The sequence below is a fragment of the Sebastes fasciatus genome, chromosome 11 (genome assembly GCF_043250625.1).
Source record: "Sebastes fasciatus isolate fSebFas1 chromosome 11, fSebFas1.pri, whole genome shotgun sequence".
Taxonomy (NCBI): Eukaryota; Metazoa; Chordata; class Actinopteri; order Perciformes; family Sebastidae; genus Sebastes; species Sebastes fasciatus.
Window position 1 is genome coordinate 26,273,233 of NC_133805.1, and position 15,721 is coordinate 26,288,953.

A 15,721-nucleotide genomic window follows, 5' to 3' on the forward strand; every position below is an offset into this window, starting at 1 on the left:
CTGGTTAGCAGCAGCAGCAGTTTGGGATATAATTTGCTAAAGTGTATGTGTTTCTGTGTGGTCTCAGGGTCTTCCTGGTACCTCAGGATTGCAGGGTCCTCCAGGTCCCACAGGAGATCACGGAGACAGGGTGAGTGAAGACTGGCCTCATTTCACAGCTGATTACAGATGTTTCTCCATTCTCTACTCATCATGAACATTAAAATTGAAGTTAAATTTGGCTAAAAGAAGAATAAGCAACCAAAACACATATTTTTTTTCTATAATTGATATAAAAACATACTGAAATACTAACTTTTACCATTTGCCATTCATCTTATTTGTGGAATTATGGGAGTCAGCATATACTGTATATAAACGCCCCTGCATTTGTCTTCTTTACTGGAGAGCTGTGAATTAAAGTCTCAATGCCATGGAATGAATAATACAATTGGACACAGCTTGCTCCTGCAGCAGTAGGGGGGATTAGCCAAGGAGCGGTGCGGGGAAATGAGATGCCCATAAACTGTCAAAATACCAACAAAGAGAAGTGAGAAACAGCTGTGTGGGTACGCTGCAGAACTTCAAGAACCTCAAGGAGTTTGCTATTAAAATGTGTAAAAGCCTAAACGTTCCCAGCACCGTGGGATTCCACTCATTCATTTGATTGATTGGATGACACAAAGTAAGTGCCTGTCCCCTTCCACAAGGCTGGATCTAAGTTTGTTATTCACAAATGGGATGATTACCCCGCGCCCCTCTTTCATCACCCTTTTTAGCACGTCTATTCTGTCTCTGGAGGTTAACCCTTTAATTGCTAACAAAGAAAACACCTCCAGTATGACCAGCAGACATTGCCTGTACAAAAGGCTTATTGTTCCACTGAGTCAAAGTGATCAGAAAATATTTTGTTGGTCCAAAAGTCTCTCGCCTCCCTTTCATTTCCTCCCATGAGAAACCGCCTTGCTGAGGATTGACGTTGGGGCATTAAAAGTGACTCGTTTCTGTAGTCTTGTGGTTTTCCGTTGCGCAGTATCCGCCTGGACTTGACGTTTGATCGGCTCATTTCTCTCATGATTACCGGCGTCTCCCTCCTTTCCACCAAAAACACCACTTTCCCAGCCGCGTGGGACCGTCATTAACACTAGATGCCGCTATGCTTACTATAACAGCAGTGGATGGAGAGTGTTTACCACCTCTGGGGAAAAAGGCAGATGGGAACACATGGCATCAATTTGAACAGTCTGAGATTGCTGCACATGACAAGACTGCTAAATAGATTGTGGCTTCTCTGGAAACACTGGGTACTGCTTAGTCTTGATCCTTAAGATACGTTTTTGTCTTTATTAAATCAAAGTCTGCTCTCCAGTATAATTTAACTGTTTATGAATCCTGAAGACTTTGGTGACCCCAGAACTTTTCATCTGGCACCAAAGATGCTTTTTCGACTAATCCTCAGCTGTACTTTGACCTTAAAGGTCCTAGTTTGGGTGTTTTGAAGTGGGGTTGTATGAGTACTTATCCATAGTCAGTGTATTACCTACGGTAGATGACGGTCGGCATGCCACCAGCTTCGGGAAACAGACAGGAGTTACTGCACAGAACCAAAGCAATGTACTGCTGTGGACGGGGGCAGCAGTAAAACGTATTTTAGCCACCTAAAAGAAAAGCCCACCTAAAAAAAATCAGTATCAGTTTAAGTGTATCTATATTTAGAATATTTTTGCCAGTTTACCTTGCTGTGAGACGGCTATACAGTCTATGTTTTCGACGGGGAACTGAAGCCGTTAAATATGCTCTTGCAAAAGCAACCAGACTCCATTGAGAAAACCCCCCCCAGTAATTTTACCTTGCAGAACACGAACAGTTTGTTTGTGGTATTGTGACTTTTTAGGATTTACCAAAGTCACACAATAGCACAAACAAACTAACCGATCGAGCCAGCGGTAGACCAGCAACCTCCATGTTCTGCGAGGTAAAATTGCAGGTTCTGTCAATGGAGTCTGGCGGCTTTGGCAAGAGCATAGATGGATACAGCGGTAATACACTGACTATGGATAAGTACCTCATACTACCCCACTTCAAAACACCAGAACTCTCCTTTTAATGCTATTTTTCCATTTCAAGTTTAAGTTGTTAGCATGTGATGAGCGTTACAGCCTCACAGGGCCACGGCTGTGGATTTCTAGTCTTGTTATAAAGTCGGTGCTCTCCTGCAGGCAATATACCCAGGCCTGCTTAATGAAAATACATTCTTTGTCTTTACTCGTGATTGAATCCCCTGTCTTATTCTTCTCGGTCAGATTAGTGAATTATCTATTGGGAATAATAAGCAACAACAATGCGAACTGTAGCAAAGCACCTTCCCATTGAAATTATTGTCGTAGATAAAGAAGGGGTGTGCTGTGAACAGATTAGTTGTTCAGTCTCTGCACTGTTGCTGTTGTTGTTGTTGTTGTTTGTTCGTACTGTTATCAGTTTTTTCTTATTTTCAATTTGCAGAGCACCTCCAGGGGATTATAGAGGAATAGCAAAATAATCATGTTATCTCATAGGAAAATATATGGCTTGCTTATTAACCACATCTAATTAATTGTTCCTGGCAACGTTACGCTCTGGTATACAAGTCAACAAAACAATAGCTGATGATTTGAATTCAATACTGTCAGGATGTGTTTATTAACAATACTTTTGAGCATTGTTGCGGTTAATGGGGATTTCATATACTTTGATTTATTGACCTGAGCTCCAACTGCATCCTACACATTCACAGTGAGACATGATGTCTTTGTACTTAGAGAAGAACCAACTCTCTCTCCCTCCTCCGATTCTCCAGGGTCCTCCAGGGCGTCCTGGTCTTCCCGGTTCAGACGGTGTCCCTGGGCCTCCAGGTACCATTCTGATGCTTCCAGTAAGTCCTGCCGATTTCCACATGCCCACTGGGCTGTCTGTCTTATTTCCACCACACACTGTACGCCCTTCATCTCAGGCACTAGCCCGTGAACTCCCTTCATTTAGTGAGTTTACCTCATAGCATCACCAGTAGGCCAAAGGCTCGCAACCCTATTTTCTTTGGGTTACAAATCACTTACCCTGTAAATGTCAGCCGGTGCAATGGAGTGGAACCAGTGACTGAGGCTTTGAAAGGCTCGGCGACACATATTTGTGTGAATGTGTGTGAGTCGCCTGTGCTTGTATGCCAGGATATGTATGTGTTAAAGTGTGTGTGGCACGTTGACAGCTTTACAGCCCGGTTTAACAAAAAAATCTGATTTGAACACACACTCACCAGGGGAGGCCATTAGATGTCGCCTCACTCTGTAAAAAGAGACAAGTCAGTTTGTTTTTAATTATGTTTCTTTTTTGTTTTGTGGTTGACAGTTCCGTGCGGGTGGTGAGTCACACAAAGGACCTGTGGTTTCAGCCCAGGAAGCTCAGGCTCAGGCCATCCTTTCGCAGGCTAGGGTAAGTACGATTTTTACAGTATTTTTTTTCGCACAATAAAACAAAGCAGCAGAAATACAACAACAAAAGAAAAGAAGTTGTGCAGTTGAGATAAAAAGGAAAAAAAAGTGGCTTATAGAATGAATCCCACCTCAATAAGCATTATAAGCAAATACAAAAGTCATACAAATATGATAAGTATGAGTGGTAAATATGACCCCAGTCATGGGACACTTTACTTGGACTTTCTGTGCCTCGGTGTACTCTCATTAGCTGCCTTTTAACTCAAACCGAATGCAGTTCAGATCCAAAATTCTGACTTTAATTTACAAGAAATACCGTGCTCCAAATTATTAGAAACAGCTTATAAAAGAAACATTTTAATGGCCCGGAAAGTGTAGTAAATAACGAAAGGAGGACTCACTATTCACAAGTCCCACTCATTCTATAAATTGTCTAAATTCCAAAATATGGACCTGTGTCAGGTTAGGTAGTATATAAAGCCACACCAGATGTTCACACTCCCTCAGGGGCCCTGATAAGCATAGCGCTGTTGAAAAGCAGGCTGAATTATGCGGCTGTAAGCAAAGTGTGATCTATAGTACAACACATGGAGATCATTAAATATTGCACAAACACTGAATATTCACACATTCACAACACTGTATGGAGCTGGAGGGCTGCCAGAACTGGTAAAAGGGTACTAAAGCACTTGTCACCTTTCTATATTTGTCTTTTATGCCAGAGGTTTGGCCCCGAGACAGGAACTAAAAAAAAAACTTGGCAGGAGTTGTAAGTTTTTCAAAATGTAAAAGGAATTGAAGGGACAAATTGCTGAACTTGTTGACTTCTCTTTGACCTATTTGCACTCTGGAAATGTAACCTCACACCTGCTTCAATGCAAATACGCTAACTAATATGTGTGAGTCGGCTTTAAGTGTAGCATAGGGCATGAATTGCTTTCCATTGAATTAGAAAATTTGCTCATTCAGTAATCAGGCTGCAAATAAATCCCAGACAACTTTTTTTGGCAGTACTGTACAAGACTGTGGTCAACCATGAGCAGGAACAAAGACCAGAGTGGTAAACCCCAAACAAGAACAAAGTAAAGTTTGCACATGCTATACAGAAGCTAGATGGGCTTTTTATTAGTGTTTTATTTTCTTTATTCCTTTTGGTGTTAATCCCAGATAGTTGAATGGATGTTGAGTCATGTTCAATATGACAAAGTCCTACTCTAGTACAGGGACTATATCTATATAGCATTTTAACATTCATACCACATCAATTTTGTAATATTAGAATAATCCCATAAACAGAGTGCCTTCCTAGCCAAATGGTTACAACACATGCTACATAACCACAACGTCCCAAGTTTGATTCCAGCCTTGGGACCTTTGTTGTATGTCGTACCTCTCTATTTTCTCATGTCCAGTCTTTATCTTTACACTGTCAAATAAAGGCAGAAATGCCCCAAAAATGATGTGAAAATAAATAAATAAATCAGGGCTTTCAAAGTTAACGCAAATTTGTTTTAATGCCACTAATTTCTTTAACGCATTAACACAACTTTTGATCTATGGAAACTGTTTGATCTTGCAGTTTGGGGCAAGTCATAGTCAAGTCAGCACACTGACACTATTATGATTTGAGCATATTTTTTATGCTATATGCAGTACCTGTGAGGGTTTCTGGACAATATTTGTCATTCTTTTGTGTTGTTAATTCATTTCCATTAATAAATATATGCATACATTTGCATAAAGCAAGCAGTATTAAATACTTGAAAAATCTCCCTTTAAGGTACATTTTGAACTGATAAAAAAATATGCGATTAATTTGTGATGGACATGGACAATTGAAAAGAATAATAATAATGATAATCCCATGGAAAACAAACAAGAATTTGCACATGGTCTTCATTTTGAGGTTAAAACATAAAAATAGCCGCCACTTATTTTCAGAAGTTTCTATCTATTAAAAGTATCACCATCAGACCAAGAACAGATGCTCATAAACTGACCTCAAAGAGAACAATATAATAAGCAGACATGGCTGCACTTCTAATATAAAACATACATTATCCTAATTGCTCTTGATAGAGGAGAAAATATAGCTTTTTGATGCATTCAATTGGTGTAGACTTGTATAACTGCAAGATTGGATTATGGGTTGTTTCTGTCTGATCCACAGCTGACCATGAGAGGTCCTCCAGGGCCACTGGGCATGGCAGGAAGATCTGGTCCTGTGGTGAGTGTCTTTTGAAAACCGTCCACACGCACACACACACACACACACACACACACACACACACACACACACACACACCATTCACACATCTACTTCCTGTAACATCCACTCGTTTCACAGTTGATGAAAACCACATTAGGTGATTAGCTCTTCTTCCTGTGAAGGGTTCAACTCAGCATTTATCATTTCCTAACATGCATATGCACACCCTCATACACACGCCACTCTCTTCCCTAGCTGTCTGTGAGCAGATTTGATTTATTCCATCAACGTGATATCCAGCTTGAATGATTTAATGAAAAAAAACACTGTCTATTTACAAATGGCAAATTATTTGTGATAGCTACAGGATGATAATAATAATAATACGTCAGATTTATACAGCATTTTTCAACGTTCTCGAGGACGCTTTACATACTGTAGAATAAAATAAGAATTAAGAAAAATAAAAAATAAAAGTAAATAAAAAAATGAAGTAAATAAAAACAAACAAGCGGTAAACTGTCACACATTTATTGAAAACAGATAGTAGCCGAAGCCTTCCTCTTGTTTTGGATGTGTCTTCAGTGCCTTCATGTCTTTCTTAAATAACACAAATGTTACACCAATCCTGTAACTCTTGGAGGGATTTTGTCCACATGCAAAGATGCTCCAGGAGGTCTTCCTGTTGTACAGGTATATCCACAATCCAAGTTCCTACATGTTTGGATTTGCATTAGGTTTTAGTCCAACTAGCTTTTTCTGGTTCACTAGCCAAATGATGGGATGACAAAATATTTGGCTTCAATGCAACCATATTCATTTGTTAAATCTGTGCGTCTGTGTTTATCATATTTAATAGGGAGGTCCTGGTGCTACCGGACTTAAAGGTGACGGTGGCGACTCCGGACCACAGGTGAGCTGAGTATCTTTCTTTTTACCCACAGGATCCATTATTGTTTTGTCTAAATCCTTGATTTGCACAATACGCATCATTTTTTTTAACTTTTATACATCTCAACGTAAAGATATTGTAACATCAATAATGTTGTCAACGTTAAAGCTGTTCTTAAAACATTCATGTTTTCCCCATAGGGACCCAGAGGTCTTCAGGGAACAACCGGTCCATCAGGGAAAGCAGGAAAGAGAGTAAGACTTCTTTCCAACAAGTCTCAACCAGCATGTTTTTATACTTTTTTTTTTATTCATCTCCTCTAGAGCAACACTGCATTGCAACCGGAGATTAAGTTTAACTTCCCAAATTTCTAATATTTCATGCCATGAAGAATGCGAGGATCAGTGCTACATTGCCCAAAGAGAAGAGCCATGGCCTCGTTTCAAATAAGTCAGCTGCACTCAATAATCATCTCTCCGTGTTGTGTAAATTCATAAAGTCATGTTTATTTAACTATAAACCAGTTAGAAAAATGATGGCGTCCTCCCCGTGTCTGTTCTCCAGAACCATCAGAGATAATTCAATATTTTTCTAATGTGATTTCCACGTAGCCTAACATGATATTCTGCGTGTGCTCCAGGGTCGTAATGGAGCCGACGGTGCTCGAGGAATGCCAGGAGAGTCAGGGACCAAGGTAAAGCACACACCGAGTTGTCCAATAAACCAGCTGCGGGATGCATTTGAAAAGTTGCTGTTGCAGAAGTGATTGATGGAGCTAACCGTTTGTCACTGTGCTGTTTCAGGGTGACAGAGGTTTTGACGGCCTCCCTGGTCTTCCTGGAGAGAAAGGGCACAGAGTAAGTACGAGGAGAGATAATTTATGGCTTGGTGAATGAACAACATCAGAGGACAAGCATTAAAGACTTCTATCTATCTCCAAAAATAAGATTCTAGTCTCTTATTTCTAGACTAAAAAAGAAATCCCCATTGATCACAGTCACTGCCGCTCTGTACCCTGTCCTTACAGCAGAATCAGGCCTGATTGGTCGCTCAAGGGCCACCTCCCATCCATCTCATGTACACTCAAGTGTTGACAGATATGAATTCTGAACAAGTGGAACTCATTAGGGCGTTTGACCCACATATGAGAGGTGGGACCGACTCCAGAACCACTTTAACCAGGCCTGAAGGCGAACGAGGAGCGCTGAGTTTGGTGTTTGTGGAATTCGGGCCTGCGTAGAGAGCCTAAAGAGAGAGGACTGAGATCACAGAGGGGTATTTCTAGACAGACTTTCATGCTTTATCCTATACTGAGTAATTACAGGGTCACCAGAGGTAGGCCAGTCCTTATAGAGCACTAGGAATAGTGGAAACCATATAGGTCCATGCCAATTGTGGTGTACTGTAGATTAAAGGCGGGTTTGTTGCCATTTTTTGTTGCCCTCTTTTTAACGCTGTGTTTTCTGAATTTTTGATTATACTTGTTCAAAAGTAAAAGATTAGGAGTTTTTGTTCTCTCTGTTAGCTGCAGATATCAAGCTCGTGGACTCTCTTTTTGTTGATATTCCTTTTTCTCTCTAGGGAGAACACGGTTCTACAGGAGCTCCAGGACCTCACGGAGACGATGGCCTAAGAGTAAGCAGTACACCAGTCACCATACTGTATAACTTGTTCTCAAATTTACTCTGCATTCCTTGATAACACACTCTTCTCTTTCTGTCCAAAGGGTGAAGATGGCCAGGTTGGACAGAGAGGTGTGGCTGGAGAGAGCGTAAGTGTATTTTGATATTATCTGATGACACATTTGGGACAGGATTGTTAAACTCCACCTTATTGCATCAGGATAAAGATAAGAATATGATGAATTTAAAGCCTATTCCTTTGCTACTACAGGCCTCATTCCCCCTCATTCCTTCCTCTACTTTCATTTTGGCAATTATTTAAACACGCAGCCTCGCCCTCCTCTCCTCTTGCAACTGTAACGACATTCCTGTCTGCAAGGGCAATTTGGTTTGTAATCTCAACCTTGCCGAGACAGAACGGCTCTGAATAATAGATCAGAAAATAGAACTGGGGAAATGTTTTGTTCTGTTCGGTGCAAATGGACCATGGAGTTACATGAGAAATAGTTGCTCCCTGTCATACCCGCAACAACGTTGTCCTTTTAAAGAAGTGGTTGCACGGCATTTCATCACCCACGCTGTCCACTAGGTGAAAGATGATGATTTTAAGTGCATGACTTAAGATGTTGAGATCAGAAACTTTCATGCTCATTCCTGGAAATGCACATGCAGTTACCAGATATGACCACAAGAGGTCAATATTTTACACACTTAAGTAAAACCAGTTTTTGCTTTCAGATGTTCAGTGTATTGTGCCAGTTTTTTATCGCCTGCCTATTTCTAAATACAACGCACAGTTTCAGACAATGTTTAAGTACTGTTTTAAATAATTCTTTTGAACCTGTGTTTGTCTTGATATACAGGGTCCTCGAGGTTTGCTCGGCCCCAGAGGGTCTCAGGGTGCTGGAGGACAGCGTGTAAGTGCACTTCCTATATCACTTCATTCTCATATCGCTCATCATTTGTGTTCTAGCTCAATGGGATGGCGACTTTCATTGTTAACTTTCTGGTCTCTTTAGGGTCTTCCTGGACTTGATGGGCAAGCTGGTCCCAAAGGAAACATGGTGAGAAATATTTATGTTTTGCTGATTATTAATATTAACCAGTGAGAGTAAAAAATGTGATTGTTAGAAAGAGAGTTTTCCTGCACATATTTGTGAAGACCGCCTCAGCAATCAGTGTGTAATTTGGCCCACTTAAGGCCGATTGCAGGTCAGTGACCTTTCCGCTTGTCCTGTGTAGAAGGGGTCATAGGTCATTTGCTGATAAGAGATGGTAGACGGAGATTGGTGGTGTCTTATGATAGTTTTCAGACCTTTTCCATAAACTACAAAGTCTGCTGACTTAATAGGTCGTGACGAAGAAGCCTTAAGCGTTTAGTAAGGTATGAAACAGAAAAGCTTGTCTGTGCATGGTCCCATCATGCATTCAGCTTCCCGGAGGGTCTCAGTGGGACGCTGACATATCATTGGTCAGCTGGACCAGCCCACACGGTGTCTGTAGTATCTGAGTCACTGAGCTGAGGAAATAAGCAGCTGTTAATAGGAGACAAAAAACAATGAGAATATGGTGCTTCTCATTAATATCTCCAGTTAGTATTGATCTTTCTAAAAAAAAAAAAGTCAAAGCAGAACACTTGAAAGTATCCACAGTAGTAAAGCTTCCCAAAGGGTTTATAAACCCTTGTGATGCTCACACCAGCTGCTGACATATGGACGTTTTTAAAACATCCTTTGCAAGTGAAGAACCCAAATGTTTTTTACTCACTACATTTGGATCTTAGGCGAATCCCCAACTTTGCATTTTGCATTCAAGGCCCTGCTAAAGCTACCTAAACGTCTCTGAATCCAGCTTTTGTCTTTAGTGTTTGTTGTCACAGCTGGAGAAGACTGCTTCACAAAAGGGTCTTGTCTGTTTTTGTATATGTTTGCTTTGTGACACACTAATTCTCAGCAGGGATATCAAACAGTTTGTCTCATTCGCCTTAATCCGTACCCAGATGGCTCTGTAGCCCCACAGCGTGTATTTAGAGAAAGCTGTATTTCATAGCCAAACTCAGATTCTCACCAGCCACCAGATTTTAGGGCTGGCTTTGATAGAAACTAAACATAACTTTGGATAATGCCAAAAAACAGACAGCTCTGCTTTACGAGCCAGTGTATCATATTTCTCCCCACCATTTACACCTTTTTTCTTTCACATTCTTGACATTGACTGGATGAAGCCAATTCAAGCAAGGTCACCCAAACCAGTACCACAGTTTTGATGTGGAAAAGCAAAAGACACATGGCACCTAATTACTTTTTAAGGTTTGCTCCTCATTGCCTCTATATTAGGGCTGTCAATTGATTCAAATATTTAATCGTGATTAATTGCAAATGAATCACACATTTTGTATCTGTTAAAAACGTACCTTAAAGGGAGATTTGTCAAATATTTAATACTCTTATCAACATGGGAGTGGACAAATATGCTTGATTTATGTAAATGTATGTATATATTTATTATTGGAAATCAATTAACAACACAAACCAATGATAAATATTGTCCAGAAACCTTCACAGGTACTGCATTTAACATAACAAATATGCTCAAATCATAACATGGCAAACTCAAGCCTAACAGGTCAACAACAGCTGTCAGTGTGTCAGTGTGCTGACTTGACTATGACTTGCCCCAAACTGCATGTGATTATCATAAAGTGGGCATGTCTGTAAAGGGGAGACTCATGGGTACCCATAGAACCCATTTTCATTCACATATCTTGAGGTCAGAGGTCAAGGGACCCCTTTAAAAATGGCCATGACAGTTTTTCCTCACCAAAATTGAATGTAACTTTGGAGCGTTATTTAACCTCCTTCTCGACAAGCTAGTATGTAATGGTGGGTACCAATGGATTCCTTAGGTTTTCTAGCTTTAAACCTGAGTCCACTACAACCTAAAAATCACAAGTTGCGTTAATGCGTTAAAGAAATTAAGTAAAAGTTCAAACAAATTTGCGTTATCTTATTATTATAGCATTAACTTTTACTGCCCTAAACAGAATAGATGAAATGGAAGCACGGAAATATTAATTGCATCCTCTTCTTTTTCTTTGTTATGCGCAGGGTCCATCAGGAGAGCCGGGGCCTCATGGGCAGCAGGGTATGCCTGGTCCACATGTAAGTTTATTTTCTTTCCTCTCTTTCTCTTTTTTCTGACCCTGTCTGATCAGTCCGTCATTCCTGTTGTATCCCCCCCATTCTCTCCTCCCTGCCCAATATCTTTATTCCTGTTATGTCATCTCTCTTCCTCTTCATGCGCTGTGCCTCAGTCTGTCCTTTTCATGCTCCATCCTCGTTGCCATATTCATTGTGCAACAGGGAGCACGATGAACTTGAATGATCACTACTTGCACTCCTGTTTTCTTAATCAGATGTTCTCAGAAATATTTTCTTTTGCTCCACTTCCCTTTTTTCTTCTTTCTCTCCATCCTTCATTCCTTAAGGCCTCTCTATGGGGCACCAAAACAGAGCAAAGACTTTACAACTAAGTTCACTAACATTGTTTCTCTGCTACCACAAAGAACAAAAACCTGTCCTGCTGAGATGAGACACATTGTATTAATTTGATAGCACTTAACTTAATTACTGTGTCCAGTTGGTAGCAGAGTGAAAAATATTCCATTTCGGAATCATCTTTAATACAAAACAGTGCACCCAATATTGTAGCCAGGGCGAAATGACCGCTGCCAGGTAAGATTTTCAGTCCTGGTGACGCTCACAGCCCGGACAGGATGGCGTCATTCCCCTGGAAAGTATTAGCAGGGACCTATCCTGATGGTATACAGGTTGAATAAATAACTTCATTTTAGTTTAACCTGGCCAGAGGCCTTTTAGGGAAGGCATTGGCCCGTAGAAAAATATCACAGCTTGCTTATTATAACTTTTTTTTATATTCTTCAAGTCTACAAGAAGTAGCTGGGTGTCAAAATTGTAGATGGAAGGAAATTAATGTGTTAGAAAATAAGCAAATTACAAATACATCACACCATAAAAATCAGGTAGACTTTCCAAAAATGAATAAAACAGGTGTTCTTTTTTCCCCCAAATGCACCACTTCATTTTGTGCAAGAATTACGTAAGCCTGAAGACTAAAGTTTGTCTGATTGTTCTAATAACAGACCTATCTTGATTGTGTTTCAGGGTCTTGTTGGTCCTCAAGGTCCGATCGGGCCTCCTGGTGAAAAAGTAAGTAAAGTCGGGAACCCAGTCACCCCGTCAGTCCTCCCACCACAGCTCTGCTGCCCCGCTAGTGTTTCAGTCAACACACCTCATAAGTGATTCTGCAGAAAGACGGCTGTCTGAGCTTAAGGCCTTTACTGGCTGCTCTGAAGGCTAAAACACACTCGCACACTATATACATATTACCATAGGACTCCTGCATAAGCACTTACTAACTGAAAGTATTTTATATGTGGTTTTGTGGACATTTAATAAGATTTCAAGCAGATGAGCTTTTGGCAGTCTTCATAACGCTGTTAGAGATGGTGAGGTATGCACTCATCTGTCTACTATCTGTTCGTCTGTTTAACTTCTATTTATAGGGACCTTCAGGGAAACAAGGTTTGGCTGGTCTTTCTGGTGCTGACGGTCCTCCTGTAAGTATCTCACCTTTTTTTCCATTTTTACATCATTCAGTTCATTCATGATGATCAACTTTTATAAACTAAATCTCTTGGACTTCTTTTATAGGGTCACCCAGGAAAGGAAGGTCCTGCAGGCGAGAAAGGAGCAGCTGTAAGTATAATGTAGTTAGAGATGTTAATTTGGATTTTACAGGAAAGTTTGTAATTACAGTTGTTCTCAAAGATTCATCAAATGTGTTGCTGCGCAGGGAAAAAAGGCTTTGTTTAGCCTACATAGTGTGCCAGTAGGGCGAGGTTTAATATAACCACATAATCTAGATCATATCTGGTGAGCTGCCTCAGAAATAGAAAACACTAAATTGGCCTTTTCATTCTTTTCCTGTGATTGGCTGATCTGGTGAGTTTCTGTGATTGGCTTGTTGTACTTTGTGGTAGACTGTAATTGAGCTGGCACCAAAAAAAAAACCAATATAAACCAAACCATGAAATGTATTTCATGCTTTGTATACAGTAGACTCTGTGTAGAGATAGAGAGATTTGAAAGTAGTCGGTCATTTTAAGACGTAAGATAAGATAATTCTTTATTAGTCCCACACGGGGGGAATTTGCAATGGTACATAATGATCATAAAGTTATTCCAACAATAGATATATGAGAAAAATTATTAAAATCATGCCATTATTTTTGTACAAGACAATTTGGCTGCATAGTGGTTAAATCCATATGTACAGAGGCAGCATAAGTTACTATGTATTTATCAAAATTTGGATTTTATTTTACAGTAATCCATCTGGTACAGTTGTCTTAATTGTCCCTATCATGTTAAATGATGCACACTACAGCAGAGGTTTTCAAGGGGTGAGGTGGACCTCATCGGGGGGGATCCAAACAGTTTCAGGGGGTTCAGGCTCAGTGAATGGAAGTGAAAAAAATATTATATTATAGTTATTACATTAATTAAAAAATATATCACATTGAATAGCCTAAATGTGTGTGATTTGGTTAAAGAAAGAGTTCAGAGATACAGTCGTTTTTGGGGAATTTTACTGTTTTTCCAACTTTCCCACAGTCAGAAACGAATACATGCCTTAGGTCAGACCTTTTTTATGGATTTTGGTGTAGTTTAAAAGTTATGTCAAACAGCAATATGAGTCCTAAAACCCGGAAATGAGTTAGCATTTTAGCATTTCCGGTTCTCTCGTCTGGAAGTCAGTGGTTTTTTGAATGGGATTTTAGTTAGATGTCTGAAATAAGTCTGTGGTTAACACAAGCTGAAGAGATTTAAACATTTTCTTTTATGATATAAAATACATCAATAAATGAATTTTGAAGCCTGTAGGTGTCATAAAAAAGGTTGTTACCAACAAGAGGCTAAATGAGACTACAAAACGTCATCACGCCTTTACAGCCTTGTGTATACTCGCACTCATGTGACCGTGGTGTAGTTCATTTATAGACTAACGTTAGCTTTTTACTTCCGCCGATTGCATTTATGCTTCAAAAATCATAAGTGGTGTTCATTTGTGAAGATTATTTTGCTGAACAAAACGTGTCAGTATCATAAACGTGTGTTTGCCACAGAGTTTATTTTCTGCAATAATCCAAAACACAATGGACAAATCCCATTGGCTTTTTGGCGAGGGAATCCAGGGCGATGCTAACTTCCTGGTTGGTCTACAAAAATAGGAGCACTCTATATTAGGCTGTCTCGGCTCAACTGTTGAGTGTTTATGGGATCATATAACATAATCATGATCCCGCAGGCATCCAGTAATTGAGCGAAACTAAGAAAGTAGACTTGGGTCCAAGACAGTCAAATAAAGAAAAACTGCTTAATACCAGAAATATCAAAGAGTTAATCATTTTAGTTTTCAAAAATAATTATGGCTAGATTCAAGTAGTCATTGGGCTTTTACCAAAGTTCACTCGTTTATTTTTATTGTATCGTATTTCTCTACTTGATGATGCTGTCCATTTACTTTATTGTTGTTTTTCTTATTTTCACATGCATAACTTTACCCAGTAGCTTCTTGAGGGTTAACTGTTGAATAAAAACACGGGGAAATCATTGGAAATCAATGAAAACATCTCTAGTGAAGTTATCTAAAACAGCAGAAATGCATTACACAACGCAAAGTGAGATGCATACTAATGCAATGTTACTTCACCAATCACATGACACTCTTTGCAATCTTTCAGGGTCATACCGGTCCATTGGGATCCCTCGGCTACCCCGGGCCTCGCGGTGTGAAAGTAAGTGCTATCTTACTCAAACAGTACCAACCTGCCATGATACATTTCCATTTTTCCCCTGAATTTCATCCTGACTCCTGTTGTCCTCTCTCCTCAGGGTGCTGAGGGAATTAGAGGCCTTAAAGGTGGCAAAGGAGAAAAGGTAAACACCCCTCCAGTCTCCTCTCCTTCCTCAGCACGTCTGTCAGATGTCACTCCTCTAAAAATGGACCCACAGTTGCAATTCCCTCTCAAATGAGACTTCCTTGCAATCCAGTAGAGAAAACAACCCTCTTAAGAGCCCATCAGGCTGGTAGTTAAGTCCTCGTGCCACTGAGGTGAAATGGAGTAAGGAACATTAAACCAGAATGAGGCTGTTTGTAGGGCAGTTCCAGGGGAGACTGATCTGTTGCCATTGTTTTCTCGGGTTGCTGTGGTTGAACGTAGCCTGTTGCTACCTCAGTGCCACTGGATAGATTCCCCACTCAGTCAGGAAATTAAAGCTCTTCAGAGATAAAAAAAAACACTGAACATGTTGTTAAAAGCTCTTCTACTCTGATACTTTTGTTTTACATAAAATCCTGTGGGAGAAGTATTCTATCAATCCCGAGTCACACATAAGGTTATGTGCTTTAATGTGTTACAATTTATTATCTTAGTGATTTAATGTATGAAAACATGTCAGAAAATTGG

The 15,721-nt window shown here is 40.0% G+C and overlaps 1 protein-coding gene across 2 annotated transcripts in view; it reads left to right on the forward strand.

Annotated features, from left to right (window-relative positions):
* The window catches only part of col11a1b (collagen, type XI, alpha 1b), a 104,549-nt gene that overhangs the window by 37,558 nt on the left and 51,270 nt on the right, over positions 1-15,721 (forward strand). For both annotated transcript variants that reach the window (XM_074651897.1, XM_074651896.1), the window contains exons 11-28: positions 68-130; positions 2,816-2,890; positions 3,361-3,444; positions 5,617-5,673; positions 6,515-6,568; positions 6,748-6,801; positions 7,188-7,241; positions 7,351-7,404; positions 8,129-8,182; positions 8,274-8,318; positions 9,033-9,086; positions 9,189-9,233; positions 11,277-11,330; positions 12,354-12,398; positions 12,755-12,808; positions 12,903-12,947; positions 14,996-15,049; positions 15,147-15,191. In XM_074651897.1, coding sequence (XP_074507998.1) covers positions 68-130; positions 2,816-2,890; positions 3,361-3,444; positions 5,617-5,673; positions 6,515-6,568; positions 6,748-6,801; positions 7,188-7,241; positions 7,351-7,404; positions 8,129-8,182; positions 8,274-8,318; positions 9,033-9,086; positions 9,189-9,233; positions 11,277-11,330; positions 12,354-12,398; positions 12,755-12,808; positions 12,903-12,947; positions 14,996-15,049; positions 15,147-15,191 — 990 coding nt within the window. The remainder of the gene's footprint in view (positions 1-67; positions 131-2,815; positions 2,891-3,360; positions 3,445-5,616; positions 5,674-6,514; positions 6,569-6,747; positions 6,802-7,187; positions 7,242-7,350; positions 7,405-8,128; positions 8,183-8,273; positions 8,319-9,032; positions 9,087-9,188; positions 9,234-11,276; positions 11,331-12,353; positions 12,399-12,754; positions 12,809-12,902; positions 12,948-14,995; positions 15,050-15,146; positions 15,192-15,721) is intronic.